At 46.3% G+C, this 17,725-nt stretch overlaps 1 protein-coding gene across 12 annotated transcripts in view; it reads left to right on the plus strand.

Moving 5' to 3' along the window:
* The window catches only part of EBF1 (EBF transcription factor 1), a 298,786-nt gene that overhangs the window by 27,962 nt on the left and 253,099 nt on the right, over nt 1–17,725 (plus strand). For all 12 annotated transcript variants that reach the window (XM_054217556.1, XM_054217563.1, XM_054217557.1 and 9 more), the window contains 2 exons: nt 670–743; nt 7,781–7,849. In XM_054217556.1, the coding sequence (XP_054073531.1) occupies nt 670–743; nt 7,781–7,849 (143 nt within the window). The remainder of the gene's footprint in view (nt 1–669; nt 744–7,780; nt 7,850–17,725) is intronic.

Here is a 17,725-nt window from a genome sequence, read left to right on the forward strand (position 1 = left end):
TTGAAATGCGAATACACCGTCTTTCCACGGTTCTAACTTAAAGGATTCTTCCCGTGCTATCTCAGAGTCAAATTTCTCAAGCTGGTTGAGCCTCTGTTTGTTTTGGTATCCTCTGCTCCGGTAGGGCCTGCCTCTCGCTTATTTATATCCCCGTAACTCCAGAGTTGTTCTCCGGAAAGCGGCAGATCACGAGGTTCAAGGGGAGAATCAGGCCCAGGCGCTTTCTCGGAGCTACCAGGAAAACGCCTGGGCTGCGCAGCTTTTGTAATTAAAAATACATGAGCTCCCTCTTTTCTGTCTTATTTTTTTAATGAATAGAACCCAAAGTATGCCAAGCCTTGCTGGTTTCCCCCCCCCCCCTTTTTTTTTTCTTATAATGCTATTAGGTTATATTTTATTCTGAATTGAAAAGAAAATTGTGGTTGTCTTGACTACTAAAAAAACCCCATCCTACACACCGCTTGAGAGATGTGCAGCGGAGAGGAGGGAATTTAGCTGTACTCGGCTCGTGTTGTTTTCCAGCTGCAGGTCTTGGAGCAGGTTCGGTGGGGACGTGGGCTCTTTAGCCTGAGACTCGGCAATTCCGGCTGCGTCTTCAGTTACGGCGACGCGTTTTTATCCTCTCCAAACTCCACTCGATGCACAGCTAAAAATGTGTTTTGTTTCTAGGCGATAGTATACGAAGGCCAAGACAAGAACCCAGAAATGTGCCGAGTTCTGCTCACGCATGAAATAATGTGCAGGTAAGAAATACCCCGCTTCCAGTTAATTAGTGACGAGAAGATGAACGTGTCTCTCAAAATCTAGGTTGAACCTGCAGCTATTTTCGGACTTAAATTTATCTTTCTTGCATTAAACAATCCCAAAATAACACAGTTCGGTGTGTGTAATTAGCAGCAAGGTCTCAGTCGTCACACTGGCTTTCAATTATTTATAAAGAGTTATTCTGAACAGAACGCAACTGGTTTTCATTTAGACACCGTAGCCCACAAAAGGTCTCCTCACCAAAATTAACAGTCAATTATAGGCTGCTAGCCATAAACGTCTCTGTCCCCAATTCCCAACAAAAACTCCTCAGTAAGATGACAAAATAGTAATTTTGGGGCTTTTTTTTTTTTTTTTTTCCTGGATGTGCACAAAGACTTGAAGTCAGGAGGCCTTTTTAGTCCCAGTTGCAAGGTCCCTGCTTGGCCGGAGCGGAGCAGGTGATGCACATCAGCGCACAATATGTCGTCTTGTTCATTTTCTTTAAACTTCCCCGTGCGGATTTGGCCCTGCCCTGCGCTGAACATTGCCTGCCTGGGGTTGGACACTTAAATTTGGGACAGTCAAATATCTTCTTTCCTTGAACGGGCAGCTGCTTCCTTCTTTCTTCTGGCTGATCGAAACAGGGGAAGGCTCTTCTGCTGCCGTTTTACCGCGGAGGGGGCAGCAGCTTCCCACAGACCCCTCCGACACCTAGGGGAGCTTGACCTTGCAGCCTCATTAAAGTTAGTGGGTGTTTTTTGCATGTCTGAAAAAAATCATTTGTTACATGTTATTCGATGGCAGAAAATAATTCCCTAGTGGAAGACGAGGCGTTCTTGCATAAGCTCATTGTTACAATCAGTTGTTTTAAGACTGTAAAAATGCCATTGCATGCGTTGTAACTTTTACAAAACACATTTACTAAAAAGGAGTAACTTGAGGGTAAAAACGCGTACCCACTTCTAAGGGAATAAACTTGGATGAGGGTTTCCTGGTGGGGGAGAGTCTTAGACAACATATTCAGATGGAAACTTCTCTGTTCGTTGATTTTTTTTCTTTTTTTTTTTTTTTTTTTTTTTGTCTTCATTCTTGGCGATCTGCGTGTTTTGTCCTCCATGGCAGCTGCTCCCTGATAAAACCCTGCTGGAGGGCAGCGCCCTGCCATGCCGGCAGAGAAGGAGCCGCTCTCCTGGCTCCCGTGCAGCCCCCCCAAAAATTCTTCCTTGCGGGATCTGGGGGATTTTAGTTTTCATGTTGTATTTTTCTAGGCTGCTCCCTTCGGTAGGTTTGGCTTCTTCCAGGGAACCAAAGACAACCCATCACAGCCCAGGAAGGATCAGAGCAGGCGGGTGGCTCCAAGAGGTGCCGTTGGGAACCGCAGCATCGCTGGGTTGGGGATTCCCGGCCACTTCTCCCTTTCCAAATGGAAACCCAGTCCCGCTGACAACTCGTAATTGCCCTAAAATTCATTGGCCCAATTAGCACCACTTTCACGCTAGATACCTAGCTAGGAACAATTCGTGGAAATATTAAAGGAGGCCCCTGACCTGATAAGGCTGAAGTGCGTGCTTTGCTTTTCTCCTGTGACAGACCAGTAAAACACTGGGACTGTTCACGTGAGGAAACTTAAACACGTGCTCAAGTGCCTGCAGCGCCAGGCTCCGAATCTGCCCTCAGACCTGGGTGATGTGTCCTCCTGATGCCTAAACGGCGAGGTTTTGAGGTGGGAATGACATCTGCCCGCCGCTCACCGAGCCATCGGCGCAAGAGGGAGAATCCCCTACTTCCGTGCATGAATTTTCTGACAAATACTTTAGAAACATAAAGAGTAAGAAGTAAATTAAAACTTTATATAGAGGACTGAGTTTTAACCAGAAGACCAAGTACCTGCATTAAAGATTTACGGCCCTTCCATATACTTTGACTGAGACAAAATTATTTCCGTTTGGGGAAGGTGGAAAGATGTGCAGTCTTTCCCTTTATGAAAGCACTTTACACTTTCTTTGTTCTTAAAATTCACTGGATTGGGAGCTTTATTCTTCTCCTTCCATTTGTTTACTGCTAGTCTTTGCTTTGTGTTTCATAACCGTGAGGTGGAGGGGCAGCAAAAAAAAATATTAGTCTGACCATAGTAGGCAAATATTGTGTGCCTGATGGGGTGGGGGAGACGTATTCAAATTTCTTACAGCTCATATTAGATATTACCCGTTTCCTTTTCTGCCTATACATGTGTAAGAGGGTGCTGTTTGTTTACCAGGCCGCTTGACCCTATTGCACAAATCTGTCATCTATTGTGCCGCTAACACTCTTTTAAATTGCAAATCTGATGCTCTTTAGGGGTCTGGGTGGTGGTGGGGGGGGAATCTCTCTCCACACCATTCTGCTTCTCTTGATTTCTTGCCTGTTGTAAGTGGAAGTTGGGATGTGCTGAATTTGCACCAGGGGTGCAAATGCAGCCTCAATTATAAGCATAAAATTAGAGTCTGTTCCCCATTAATCAGCCCAGCTAATTGCTATGCACTACCATTAGCCATATGGTGTGAAAGACAGCTTGCTCTCCCTAAGATGAAATTTCTTCATTTCAGACATGAAATAGTGAGGGCTCTGTATTTTAAAATAGCTTGTTTTAGATATTTAATTTCTAAACAACTTTCAGCAGTGCTTTCTATCAAGGCTAACTGCACAATAAAACTTTGCATTTATGTGACAAAGCTGGATATTTATAGTACACTACAACTATGGCACGGATAAGACAAAGAATTCAAATGTATAGGAGAGTCCTGGTGGCGGTAGGGAAGTGGGGCTGAGGTTTGCTTCAGGTGGCTGTTTATTTCAAAGGATTTCATTGTGTTTTGTCAAACATAAAAAATCTACACTGTTGGCGAAAATGTTAATAGCTGGGGAGAATTCACAGCCTCAGTGGAATTTATTAGTATTGTAGGCAGCATGGGGAGGGACATCTATAGTTAATATTGCCTCAACAATTTCCATTATGAAACCTTCAGTGGCTTACAGCTTTGCCAAACTTAAACTGTTCTGGCTGAAATGTCCTTTGCAGGGTGTCAGCCTCAGGCTGACTTTCTTTGGAAAGTTTCAGCTAAAATGGTTCAGTGATTTCTGAGAATGAGGTTGGAGTAAAATATGGGGGTTTTTGTCTGGGTAAAATAAAATCTTACAGCTGTTTTGGCAAGAAGCTCCCGTACCTCCGCGCTTCGGGGCGAGGAGCCTGTTTGGGGCAGGGGTTGTCCCGACGGCATCGTCTGCGGGATGAAACCCACCTCGCTGGGAGCTCCTGCGAAACCTCCCACACGGACTCGCTAACGACTTGTTAGAGCCTGGCAGCTAAATGATCGGAAAGTCGCATTTGCGCTGGCCACGTGCCATCGCCCCGTAATTTCTCATTGTTCATTGTCCCCGCAGAAAGCCCGAGCGCGCAGATACACAAAGCAGGGCTCCGAGCGCGAGCGATGCTCCCGGCCGCCGCGCTGGGCTGGGGACCGGGGGATTTGGGGGTGCCAGACGTCGGGGTGAGGTGCCCGGGCAGCGCGGGGTAGAGATGCTCCAGCGCAGGGAAGAGGAGGAGGAAGATACGGAGCAAGATGGCAGGAGGGCAGCAGGTCCCCAGAGGGCTGGGGCGAGGACAAAGGCAGCAACAAAAGCTGGGAGTGGTGGTGGCCAGGGGACGGGGAGGCCTGCGAAGGGGCGGGATGGGGATGGTGTGTGGAGCTTGGGCACGAGCCCTGGGGATGGCGAGGATGGCAGCAGCAGTGGGGGAAGCCTGGGGCAGGCAGAGATGGGGTGCGGGAGCTGGAGGGGGTTGTGACGGCAAGAGACTTCATTGAACTTCATTGCTATCAAGGACTACTTGTTTTAAAAACAAACAAGTCCCCAGACGAAGCAATTTTTGCAGGCTTTTGCTGCGGGCCAGCACGATGTTGTGCCTGAGCTGTGGCTCCCTGCCCCGCTTGGGAACGGGCATCATGGAAGGACGGTGAGGACAAGTCCTTGTCCTCCTGGCTGCAAGGAGCCGGCACTCAGCGCCTCTCCCTGCGCTTTCACAGAGCCTGGCTGGGAGCTGGAGGGTTTCTGGGTGACTTGGAGAAGCTCCTAGGAATTTTTTTAGAATTCCTTCAGGGAAAGGAGAAAGGGCGCTGAATATTTAGGAACTTTTTTCCAAGTGTTAAGTAGGCACTAAAAGCCAAAGCTTTCGAGGCAAGTTGAGTTAAAAGCACTTCTCGTGCCACACAACCTCGTCTCAAACTCAGAGGTGGTGTTTTAATTCTCTGCGTAGAAAAACTAGGGTAGACGAAGCCTTGGATTCTGCTGTTGAGGGAAAAAATGCAAGCTAAGGTTGGGAAACATAATTATCTAGAACATGAAAGAACATTTGGGGCTTCCTTTCATGCCTCAGAGCCTCCAGATGGCGGGATGTGCCGGCTGTGCACCTCTTCCACGTCACCCCCAAACCGCGGTGGAAGGAGTGAGGTCTCCTACTGTTACTTGGGATTGCTGGGGTGCGCTCCTGGGGAAGCCCTACCCAAACGAGGGGGCCACCCGATGAGCGACGTGGTGTTTCCTGGTCTCTGGAAGCCGGCTTGTCCCCGTCGGCCAGGGCCTGTCTCCATCCCGCTCGCGGCAGGAGGCGAGACCGAGGCGTCCCCAACCCCGGGCCCCCGCGGCCACCTCTCCCACTGGGCTAGCGCCCCGGGAAGGTGGCAGCCACCGAGCCTGGTGGTGCGTGGATGGTGGCATCTGCCCGTCTCGGGCTGGGAGCCTGGGAACCTTTGCTCGCCTGAGTAAGTGTGGCAATTTCTGTCCCTCCAGTCTGCTGTGAGAATGTCAGGACTAGCCCTGATTTGCTTCAGTCACAAGAACTGCATTGTCTTAACTTGTGCCAACTCTGTTTCTAATTACATTTTAATCATTTAAAAATGATTAGCAGTTTTTATTGCCTTGTTTGTGGGTAAATTTTCTCACCCCACACATTCTAGCTGCGCTCCAATGGCAAGTCCTTTTATAGGCAAAAAAGCCCCCCGAACGTCCACATGACTATTTACCTACAGCATATTTTATTCCTTCCTAAATTTTAATACTTTCTGGGTGCCAAGGCTCTTGCATTTTCTGGTGGATCAATTGTGGTATTGTGCTGTAAAATTAAGCAGTTTTTTTTGGCAATCGCAAACAATGTAACTTCCACCGAAATGAAGATACCGCACATGTGTTAACTGTGAAAAGTTTCAGCCCTGAATAGTTGCCTTGAAGCTTTTTGCGGTGAAAAGAATTATGTATTTTCCCCTCTTTGAAAAAAAAATTATTATTATTTTTTTTTTAAACCATGTTTAAACAGGCTGTTTTTGTAAGAGGCCCCCTTTTTTTTGTTATCTTTAGTGTGGTTAGTTGCTTTATTGCTAATCTTGGAGGGTAACTGTATATTATTCGCTCTATTGTTCGGCAACACAAGAGAACCTTTGTCACACTCCCAACAGGGCTATTTATATAGCGTGGCACTTCTGAGGGCTTCTTCCTGCCCTGATGTTCTTCCACCTTCTGGGGAAAAGAAAATAGTTCGTCTGAGCGGGAGTGCGAGCAGCGCTCGTTCCTGCCGAGCCGCCCAAAGCCGGCTGCTGAAATAAGGGCGACGCGCAGGTCCCCCCGATGCCATTTGGAACAAGCTTGGTGGCTTCCAAACACCGTGGTTGAGGTTTATCCGAAAGTTTATCGAAGGGAGAGACGCGCTCAGGTCTGGCCAGGGAGAGCGAACGAGGTCCTCGCTTGGTGCCACCAGAGGATGGGGTCCCCGCTCCCCGTCCCCACGCTCCCTGCATCCCTCACCCCGCAGGAGCTGCCCAGGCATCATCCAGCCGGTCCCCGGGGACCCAGGAGGGCTTGGGGAGACCGGGAGCTTCTTGACATTTTTTAGTTTTGTTGCTTGGAGCCTTGACCTCAGTGGGGGATTTTCTGTTAAGGGATGTCACCAAACAGGAGCTCTCCATGCTCCATGGGTGTTTCCTCCCCCAGGGTGGGTGAAAGCCTTTGCTCACCTGCGTAGCCGTGACTCGGTCTTGTGGGCTTAGAGGGGCTGTGGGGCAGAGCAGGGCTCCTGGGGGCAGCCCCCCCGTCGCTCAGTGCAGCTCTACGGGCACCAGGAGGGGTTCCCACCCGGAGCGGAGACCTGTGTGTAGCCTGCGAGCTCACCTGCAATATATTTATGGCTCCTAATGGACAACAACCCCTGACAAGGAATCATCACAAACAACAATTTAACTTCTCTTAGGAAACAATGAGCCACCTTAGTTCAAAAGAATCCCAGCCCCGGAGGTCAGCGATGGAGCAGTGCTTTGGGAGACGGAGCTTACGTTTCACCCGCCTGCTTTGTATCTGACCTGACGCAGGGCACCAGCCGCCGGGGCTCCGCTCTCCGTGGGGCTCTGCTCTCCGTGGCATTAGCAATCATTAACGTGCTCAGAAAACTTGGGGGCGAGAGGCAAGCTCCGGCATAAGGAGCCACAGCTGATGGTGCTTGCCTTTGGGCTCCCCCCGTTAACAACGTTATTCTTAGAGGGAGAATAATCGTGCTTTCAGGTGTCGGAGGGAGGCTTCCCGGTAGCTGAGAATCCGGCTCTGCATAGAAGCTGGAATAGCGTGTGGAGGTGTAACGTAAGCGTTGAGCAAATCCAAAAAGTGCTCAGTGGAGGAAAAGCTGCCTTATTTTGTGTGGGCATATTCGGGACAACTGTTAAAGCCTATTTTTAGGAAAAGAGGCTACAAACAGGCAGGTCTCCCTGTTTCGGGTGATCCTTGAATTATTATTTGTGAAAGGGGCAAACCCCCTCTCTTTTTATATTTTCCGTTGCTAACCAGCTGTGCAAAAAGTTAAACACAGTAATTAACCCATATGTGACCCACTACATTTGACTGATTTCCAGGCAGGGACCGAGCGGTAACTCTAGCCGGCAATTTGAACCTACCGTGTTCGTAATGATGATTTTACAGTGTAATGGTCGCACTAAATCCTTTCACTTTTGCTCTGTAGCCGCTGTTGTGACAAGAAAAGCTGTGGCAACAGAAATGAGACTCCATCAGATCCAGTGATAATTGACAGGTAAGGACTGCTATTGTTTCCTTCCATTTTTTTTTCCCCTCTTCTCCTCATTATAATGAAACACCTGCCCTGTGTTGCTAATGGGGAAGAATTAGGAGTATATACGGATGAAATTTTGTTTTTGATACCGAATTAGTTGTGCTTTGCAATCGCGATTGCCGTGGAAGGGCCATATGGAGGATAACGGAGCGACCTGCTCTTCGGAGGGCTCCGCTTCGTGTAACTGATTCATGTGCAGAAAGAGGAGATTTTTCTTTCTGACTTTCTGTGGCTCAATTCACACGCTGTGCCAGGGAAGCTTCAGGAATAAAATAATAATAGTTTGTGATTTATGAAATGTGGTTGGGCGCTTATAAATATTTAACTTTTATTTGAAAAATGCTTGAATCATTATCACTTTTAGCTACAGTAGTTCTGTTGGATGCAATCCATCTACATTTTAAGGTTTTTATTTATGCATAAAACCAGTTTAAAAACATAGATCTGCAAAGTAAGGGCTTTTTCCCTCCTCTTATTTTCTTTGGTTGGAATACTATTTTGACTGTATTGTCAGTTGATTAATTCATTTTTGCCTGTCTTAATTATTGTGTTTTTAAACAGATCCATATTGCTAATCTGACGTCCCTGGGTAAATCACTGTAGCATAATACATCTATTTCAGTTGTTCCGTGCCACGTGTAGTTTCTGTGCTTGCAAATTATGCAAAATAGTAGCCTAATAGTAATTTTTACATTTTAATTGTCCAAACTCGTGGTGCAAAGCCATGTGTGATGACCAGGTTATTACGCAGCGTTGCTCTGGGAGAGTTCAATGGCCGTCAGGTACTGAAGGTGTCTGTCATCAGCTGGGGAAATCAATGCCCCTCCACTCACCTGGGAACGGAGGGTCTCCAAAGGGAAACTACCTGTACACAGAGGGGGGAGGGCATTGAGCGGTGCTTCTCCTCGCGTCATTCTCTGGGTTAGTGTTTGCTATATTAAGTTGAAAGTGCCTCCCGTGCCAGTGCGCCCGTTTTTATGAAAGAAGGTGAAGATGTGTTGGGTACCGCACGCAGAGGGTGGTCCAGGGATACGGCAGAGCCCTGCCGGGCACTGTGCTCATCCCGACCCTCCGATTTACAGTCCTTGTTTCGTTTTGGTAAGAAAGTGTGTATATTGGCAGCGTACAGCAGATGTTTTGATTAGCTATCGTGAGTAGTCCTGAGAAGGTTCAAGTCTCAGAAGATATCTCCATCTATTTTAACTAGGCATATTTTCATCTTCTTGTGAGCGTGAGGTAGTACCAGGGAAAGTGGAGGGCGGGGGGGAGAAACACCCCACAGTGAAATCTGTGCCAGGATGTGTTTTATAAGCATGCTGCAGAGTTGAACACTATAAACATGGTGTCAGAGTGGCATTTTGAGCGACATGAAAGCTACAAAATTCACATGAATTTTTCATTGTACTGGAAAGTGAGATGTTAAGAAGCTAATGGCAGGTTTACGGAAATATTTTGTTTAACTATCTAGTATGCAAAACTGCTAGTTGCGAATAATTTTAAATTATGAAAGCCAGAGAAGCTCTCTGTGACATGCATCCTGCAAAATGAGGAAAACAGTTACGTGAAAAAAAACCAACCGAGATTTAGCTTCCTAGCAGCGATCAGTTTATCAGTGTTTACCTAAATTGATGCAAAAAGGTACAGTTCTGAAGATTATTTTTTAAAATGCACACAAACCATAATTTAAAGATGGTAATACGAACGCTACCTCACCACCTGCGCTGAATCACGTTTGGCTTGTGAATGGGTTAAGCTTTTAAGTTCTTCACTTGGTTTTAAATTGTGACTTTGATACAGGAGGTTGATATGACTGTGGTTTGAATAACATTTGATTTTGACCTGTTCCTGTGGGTTGCAATGGTATAAGAAATTTGACTCAGCAGTACTGTAATTAGCCCTCCCCGTGTTTTTGAAACAGGATTGTGTTACCTGGATTGCATTAGTGTGGCTTCTATTGTTGCCGCTTCGCATCTGTCCCAGTAGGGTACTTAAAACCTTTTCTTGGCCGGGGCTAGTTCAAACAATTTAGGCCAAATAAGTACGTGCTTTATACAGTTAGTGGCTTTAGTGATGTTTCTTGTGACATTTATCCTATTCATTTTTTTTTCCCCCTTTTGGTTTGGAAAGGATGAAGTGATCTATATGGAGCCTTTTTCTACCTTAAAACGAGTCCTTTAAAATTGTTCTAACGCTAAAATGCCTGCACAAGCCAGAACATGTGTTTAGTTGTACTCCATTGTCACTTCTCCATGCACACAATTTTTAACTATTATGTCAATTGATATGCAAAACCATATTTAGCTATTTTCATTTGCATGTGAGCTCACAGAATGCATTTACCATTTGGGCTAAAGCACTCCCACATGCCTCGCGCTCTGATAAAGTCTTGCCTATGGATTTAATCTAACTCTTGCATCAAATCCTACGGATCCACAGACCCTGACCTAACATAGAATTTAACGTAGAATCTATCCACGGGATTTTCGACATATGTACTTACATGGAAATGCTATCCTCCCCTTCCATGCTGGAATGCTATTTTGGATTGATTAATTCTCTTTGATGAGGCTAGAGGAACTCGGGGTAGAGCGAGCCCTGTCTTTGCGGTGGTTTAGTGAACTTGGCGAAGAGGCTCTTTGGCAACTTCAAAGTTACATGTGTTGTGTTCTTTGTCAGACCCTAGATATATCCGAAAAGTAAATCGTGTATTTTTATTTAATCAAAATGTGGGATTTTAAAAAAATAAAAGTCTATAGTTGTCTTTGAAACAGGATATGACTTTATCCTTTATAAAATTGCTTTATGCTTTGCTCTATTACAGTAGCAGCAGATCTAGCAGTGAAAGGGACCTAAAGAAATTTATACTTGTAGAGCGATCTAAATTTTCTCTGGAGAACAAAATAAATCTATTATGCTTACAGAGCAGTCATTGCAAGGGAGTTTCTTGGAAACTTGTATGTGTCTGAATCATCTTCTTAGCATAGCCTGGGTATTTTATTGCTAACCCTGTTACATGTGTTGAGATGAAGATCTGATGAACAGGAACTCATCCTAAAAGGGGTATTATTGTCACAACACAAACGCACGATTCCTCCCACAAGTGCAGTGGCAGGGCTGCATTGTAATCACACTTAAAGAAAACACAGAGCGCTTCCTGTTATTAAATTAAATTCTAGATTGATTTAACTTTCAAATTGTAACTCATATTTGAATTTAAAAGGTTCGCAATAAAATTCCTGTGAAGAAATTGAATAAATTGTAGTTTTATTACCACTCTGGATATCCTGGTGTCCTAACCTTTTTCCTTACAGTTATCTTAGTTCAATAAATAAAACCTCATTAGACTATTCCCATTTCAACGAGTTTATTAAATTTTACAGGAGTAATTAGCATAAGCTGTGCTAATTTTTCTGGAAGACTAATGAGAGAGCTTCCTAATTAGGTTTGCTTTGTAAGAATCAGAAAAGATGATAATGACAAAAGTCACATAGGGGAGAAAGTGGGGCTTCGTATTATTCCTCCGTTCAGGAAAGACTCTCCTCTCCCGGCATTCTGTCCCAAACTTTTAAACCCAATTTACCAGTGTGGGGACCAATATCTAATGGTGTTACCCGTGCCTGCCGGGGCCTCTTTACCTTTTATGGCTGCAGCCAGTAAACAGGAGTCCTGTTGACCGGTAAAATAGGAATAACCGCTGCGATCCCAAATATAGCGGCAGAAAAATCTCCGCGTTTAGGATCTATACCGTATTCCTCCTCCAGCGTGTGACATCACATGGGAAAAGGGCTGAAAACAGCCCGTTTGGCAATCCCTGCTCCATCCCAAATTTTGCTTCTTCCCAGAGCACACGAGCAGGCTGATGAGAGCGACTCGAAATCGGCTTTGCTGAGATTTACCAATACAGATGAGACCTACTTAAGAAATCTCGTGGCCCTTTATCTTTTGGACAGATAAACTTTGGTTGTGGTGTAAGTTAAGGGCTTGGTGCCGGAGCTCTCCCTGGCTGAGGCCGTGTGCCCTTCGGTGGTAGGTCGGCATGAGGATGAGTAGCGTTTCTTCTGGCCCTTGTCTGGCACCATATTGAAGTTCTTCAGGTGCTGCTTCAGATGCAATTTCTGAGGAACGAGGCTCCCCCCAGCTTTGAAGAGGCGGCTTATGGATTTCCAGCACAACCAGAGCTCTTGGCCATGAAGCAGGGGTGGGAACTCATGGATTGGAGGCCGTAATATTTTTTTACGCGTTATTATCATATGGCACCAAGGTATACTTTAATGCATGACCTGCAACTAGTGCTTGAAAGGCCTGTGTGCTTTCAACACCTGCTTTACGGGATGCTCCACTGAGGCTCGCTGCAATCCGTCCCTGGTACACCCAGCTGCCGCGGACAGGGAGGGAGCCAATTTACTCGCACATGTTTTTGAAATCTTTCAGCCTTTAACCTGAAAAATTTTATGTTTGTGGGTAGGATTTCACTGTGCAATGACATGAAAAGAGGCGTGAATGACTTTCAATGTCTCCGTTTTACCACTCTACAAGTCATCACGTAGTGAATTGTATTTTATGGGTCTGATCATCTTTTCATCCTAAATACCAGGCACGTGGAAAAATGACACACAGGACGGTGTCGCGCTTACTGCATCCTCCCCACAGATACACTTGTTGGGCAGATGTGGTGATCGGTGCATTTTGCAGTAGGTCCCCGTGCCCAGAGGGAGGGTGATGGAGATGCGGGCGGGCTGGCAGAGCGGGCCAGCCTCGGGAGAGGTGGCGGCGAGAGGATGAGGCGGATGTTTTGCCTGGGAGGGAGCTGCTGAGGATTGCTTCACTGCAGGGAATGGGATCAGCGCCGCAGCCGATCCCCCGGCCAGACTGCAGGGACACGGGCTTGTCATGGCACTGGCATCATGGAAGTGGCGGAAGATGCCAGGTCCCTTTGTAGGAGTCCCAGTTCTTGGTCCCCCTGGCCATATGCGGTACCTGAACCTGGCTATGTGGGGTCAGGGGAAGGTGTCCTGTTCCCCCCTTGCCCACACCGGGGACGGGGCTGCAGGAGGCTGCGGGTCCCATCCGTCCTGGGTCCTTGGCTCTCTCTGATAGATGTCAAGACATGGGTGAGAAATGCTCCTGGGGCTGAATATTTGGCCGTTCTCTTGAGTCTCCTACTGGAAGGCGCCCACCTCATTGCTGTGCCACTTCCAGAGCCAGACGGGAGTTATTGATCCATCAGGGAGGGAGCCTGGGGAGCAGAAGCTGCGTGACGCAGGACTACCCCCAGCACTGCGCGGAGATGTCTCCCAGGCTGTCTTTTAAGGCTGTGCTGCCTAAACCCTCAGGCCTCTGCGCAGGGTGCTCAGACGGGCAGAAGTTGGCCTTGAGCATTTCACGCCAGCTCCCGGAGCCTGTGAACCCATACGTTTCTGGGAGGGGAGGGACTGAAGAAACACATCCTTAAGGATTTGCTTGTGATTGATGCATCTGAGAAGCATTACCCCAAACATTTCCCACATGACTTAGGCAACCAAAGGCATTTTGAGCCTTTGTGAGATAAATGGGAGACTCTGATCAGTAGATGCTTCTCACACAGAGTGTCAGACATGCTGGTCCCTCTGCCAGCGCTCCTAAAGTATGCGTTGCCAGTTTTCCTTCTGGTGAAGAAATCACCAGAGCTGGGGGTAACTTTGCCGTAGTTCTTACAAAAATCTCTTGGTTTCAGCCTGTTGGGGTTGGCACATATCGCTGCTGCTTCAAAATTCATTTATTTCGCTCTTGGGGTTGAGTGAACTTGGTCAGGGTCAAACCAGCTCCCGCTTATTGTTTGCTTGATTCCTCTCCCCTCCACCCCAAGTATAAGAATTTTTGTATAATCTCAAAACTATTATGCAAAACCTTAATTTGGTCTCAGCTTCACTCAGGAGGTTTGTGATTTTCTCAGCAAACCTGTTCCGAGTTTTCAGTTTGTTATAAAACCCCAAACCAGGCAAGTTTTATGTGGTTTTGGGTTTCACTGCAAACATTTCACACTACTCTAATAGTTACTTGCTTCTCTCAGTGATGCCGTTTGAATCTGCAGCTAGTGTTTTGGGCTTTATTTCGCCGTGATCTTATGCCTGATTATTACTATTTAATATCACGGTGATACCACAGAGGCTCCTATCGCAAAGAAGGCTCGTTGTGCCTAGACGCTGTTTATTCTCTAGGTAGGTAGATGATCCCATTCCTGAGGAGAAGAGCTTCTCCTCGCGCAGTTTAAAGATTGAGATTGAGGTTTTTCTGTGGAGATTAAAAAACTTAGGCTTGCGCTGAATGTCCTAAGGATGAGGGAAACTGAAGACCAGTCTACTGTATTGCCTTGGGCGCTTGACCACCATCTTTAGTGCTCACCTACAGCCCTCTGGGGCTTGGCCAGCTGTGCTGTCAGTCCAGAAAAGTGCCTTGAGTGCACACACGGGATGTGCTGGACCTGCTGCCCCAAGACCGCGAGGCCAGTGTGTCCGTGTCCATACAGGTCTGCTCTGCCTTGGGTGGAGGGTGAGCCTGGGGCGAGCAGCTCTGCACCTAGTGCTTTCAGAGCCGCGGCTGCCGGCGGGTCGGTAAGTCCCTTGGGCTCTTTCTGAAAATCTCGGTCTTGGTCAGCCAGGGTTAAGAATTTTAGGAGCCTGCACTGGCTTGTCTAACTCCTTGACGTCCATCCTGAAGACCCTATGGGTCTTCTTGTGCAGAGGAACGCCCCGAGGTCTAAGTGACACCTCGTGGACTGTCCTGCCGCTCCCCTCAGACGGCAGGATTTGGGCATCCGAGGTTAGAGGTGCTTTAAAAAGTTCGGCTGCCTCTGTGCGGTGACCTCCTGCAGCATCAGGAAAGCCCCAAGTGCACCGGGCTGGTCCCAGGAGGAGCCCAGGGCCTGGCAGGGTGATCTGTCCCTTTGTTTCTGGCCACCAAACTTCAAAAGTGCTATTTGTACCTATCGATTTCTTAATACGAACTCCTGCTTCAAAGCCTGTCCTGCAGCAGGGAGGATGTGCTCAGCGCCGCGGGCTCCCCGGCTCCACGCAGCTCAGTGCCAGTTCTTCTCTTTCTCAAGAGTGGGGATTGTTTTTGGGGAAAAAATACCGGCTTTTTCTCATATGCATATATATATATATATATATATATGTGCACACAGTTTCTGGTGTGGATAAATTTCCTGTCCCATCTTAACACCTGATTTATTTCCCGATTTGCTGTCACAGTAGGAATGCACACATGAATAAGAGCAATAGGAAAATGTATTTGCAAAGATCATCCTCAGTTTTAATGCAGATTAGATAAAATTGTTCTGAACATGAAAAATGCATCTCGGCTCTATCCCAGCGTTTGTTGTGTAAAAACGTAACCCAAGCCTTATTCCGCAGAAGCTGAGGCGTATGAGTCGTTTTCTTCCTGTGAGTAGTCATAAATGTTTGCATGTTGTAGCCACCGAAATGTATTCTTATAAGTAATTGGCCACATCTACAAAAATAACTATGCTAAATTCAAATTCACTTCTGCCTGCTGGAGGTACATAATTTTAATACAGCGTCTAACTAATAAAGTTAAAAGAGAGCAAGAAACAATTGTAGGTTTCTGTGTAAATCACGACTGAGATAACTTTCTAGAAATGGATTTAACGTTGTCCTCAGAGAGCAGCAAGTCTCTGTAGTAGCGGTGGTGGTAAATGCTGGTAGGAATTCTTCTCTTTCCCTGTAGCATCATGTGTGGGTTTTTTTTCTGTAACAGTTCTGGAAAAGTACAGAAAAGCCATACAAGGTTCCCAGTGTGTCACATTAGCAGCTTTGCATAGGTAGTTTGTGATCAGAATATATTACTGTATCAAATGAGTGTTTACTTTTTTTGCTAAGGACAGTATTTTAGAAGTTTTTTTTTTTTTAAAGCGGAACGAATAATTTTCTACCCACTTTTTAAAAATAGTGTTTGGAAATAGGAAACGGGAAAACAACTTTTCTGGTGCTGTTAAGAAGCGAATTATATGAAATTAGTTATTAAAAGGCTTTATTTCAAGTCACTGAAATTATATACCGGACAGTAGTAAGGTGACCCAGATATAGAGCCTTTCACTGCAATCATTGAAATGCTACGAACAGTACGGTTTTGTCTTTGGTTTCTTGCTGCCTCGAAAGGTGTAGGCAGATGAAGATAACTTTAAAAAGAGCCATTTCTCCAATTACAAGCTTTTGTCCAAGAGCACAGAAAGATTTTTAGACTACCAGCATTCACTATAGCAAAATTAAAATCCCTTCATCTGACAAGAAGTTGAGTTTGGCAATAGTTTGGGATTTTTTTGTGGGAGATAGATAGAGCAGAAGCTGCCCTCTATACCCCCTTTTTTTTTTCCCCCCTGCAGCGGTGAGCCGGCCAGACCTGAAAGGCAGGGACCCGAATTTGGGGGGGTGGGAGCGGGTCGGGGAAGGGTGGGTGGGCGCTGGATGGCGTCACGCACGGTGAGAGCGCAGTGGCACCGCTAGGCTTGGGGACACCGTGGTCCCCTTTGCCGGGGAGGCGCGGGTTGCCCTTCCCCGCGGTGCGGGGGGGGTGCGAGGGAGCAGCATCACCCCCCACCCCCCCGCCGGGCCGGCCTGCACGCCCGGCCAAATCTCCCCGGTTTTGTAACAACGCGGTAACGTCCAAAATGGCATTCCACAACTATGCCATCTCGCTAACCGGCTGAGGCACAATAGTTCGGTAATGTAATATAAAAAGTAATGGTGTTAGCTAACACATCCTTAATAAGATATTGTCCGCTGCTCTGCCATATGCTACCGAGCAGGCTTTCCCTCTGTGGGGCTTTTGAGTTCTCTCAATAAGATTATTTCAAATACTCTAATCCTGAATCATTGACATGAATACAAAAGCCTAGTGACATCTAATAGATGCCTCTTAGCTTTGCTTTTCCTCTTGTTCCTTTCCTTTTTCTTCTCTTTTTACCTGACAAAAAGCTTACAGACACTTGGGCTCTGTCTCTCAGTACCAGCATGTGGGTCCCCTCATGAAATATAAAGGAGGAAAAAGGGCTGACATAGGGCTGATAAGCCACAGAGCAAAGGACCATAGATTAAAAGTAAATGCCAGTAAATCCTACCCTGTACACTCAGTTGTTCTTTTATTGTTTTTTTTAACTCTTCCAGTGCCACGCCGGGCTAGAAAGAGATGAAAAAAAAAAAAAAGGGTTAAAAAAAAAAAAGGCGATGCTACGATGCCATAGTGCCAGGGTGCTAAAGGCCTGCGGTACACTCGGGTTTTCTCAGCTCGCCTCTCACCTTGACTTTCTAATCAGTTGCAAACTGTTTCAGCTAATCGTATTCGTCAATTAGCCGAATGTTTAGGCAATTTTTTCAAAGATTAATTTAAAAAAAAAAAAAAGAGACATCCCCAAGTGACATGATTGTGACCCTGGAAAGAATAAATTTTATATAAAGTAAACGTTAGGAAGAATTGATATCCTACTGTGAGTGTCTAGCAATAAAAAAAAAGGATCTTCCTCTTGTTAGTGTTGTCTCGATGACGGCCAGAGACAGAAAACCATTTTCTGTTCCTCTTCTTTTGGACTTTGCAGAACTGTTCATCTCCAAAATTTGCCTTTGGAAAATACAGGGTACATCCAGCACTTACAACAGGTTAAAAGGAAGCTGTTTAAAACATAATCGTTTTCCTTCGTCTTCTCCGTGATTTTGTAGGGAGACTCTCAGGCTTTCCTGACCAGGATAACCGTCCGCTTCCACCCAGTTGAGTCAGGTCTTCTCCGCAATCTCCCTGAATCTCCCTGAATACCATCTTTCAGTTGGATTTTTTGGCACCTGCATC

This window comes from Rissa tridactyla, chromosome 11 (assembly GCF_028500815.1).
Source record: "Rissa tridactyla isolate bRisTri1 chromosome 11, bRisTri1.patW.cur.20221130, whole genome shotgun sequence".
NCBI classification, from domain to species: Eukaryota; Metazoa; Chordata; class Aves; order Charadriiformes; family Laridae; genus Rissa; species Rissa tridactyla.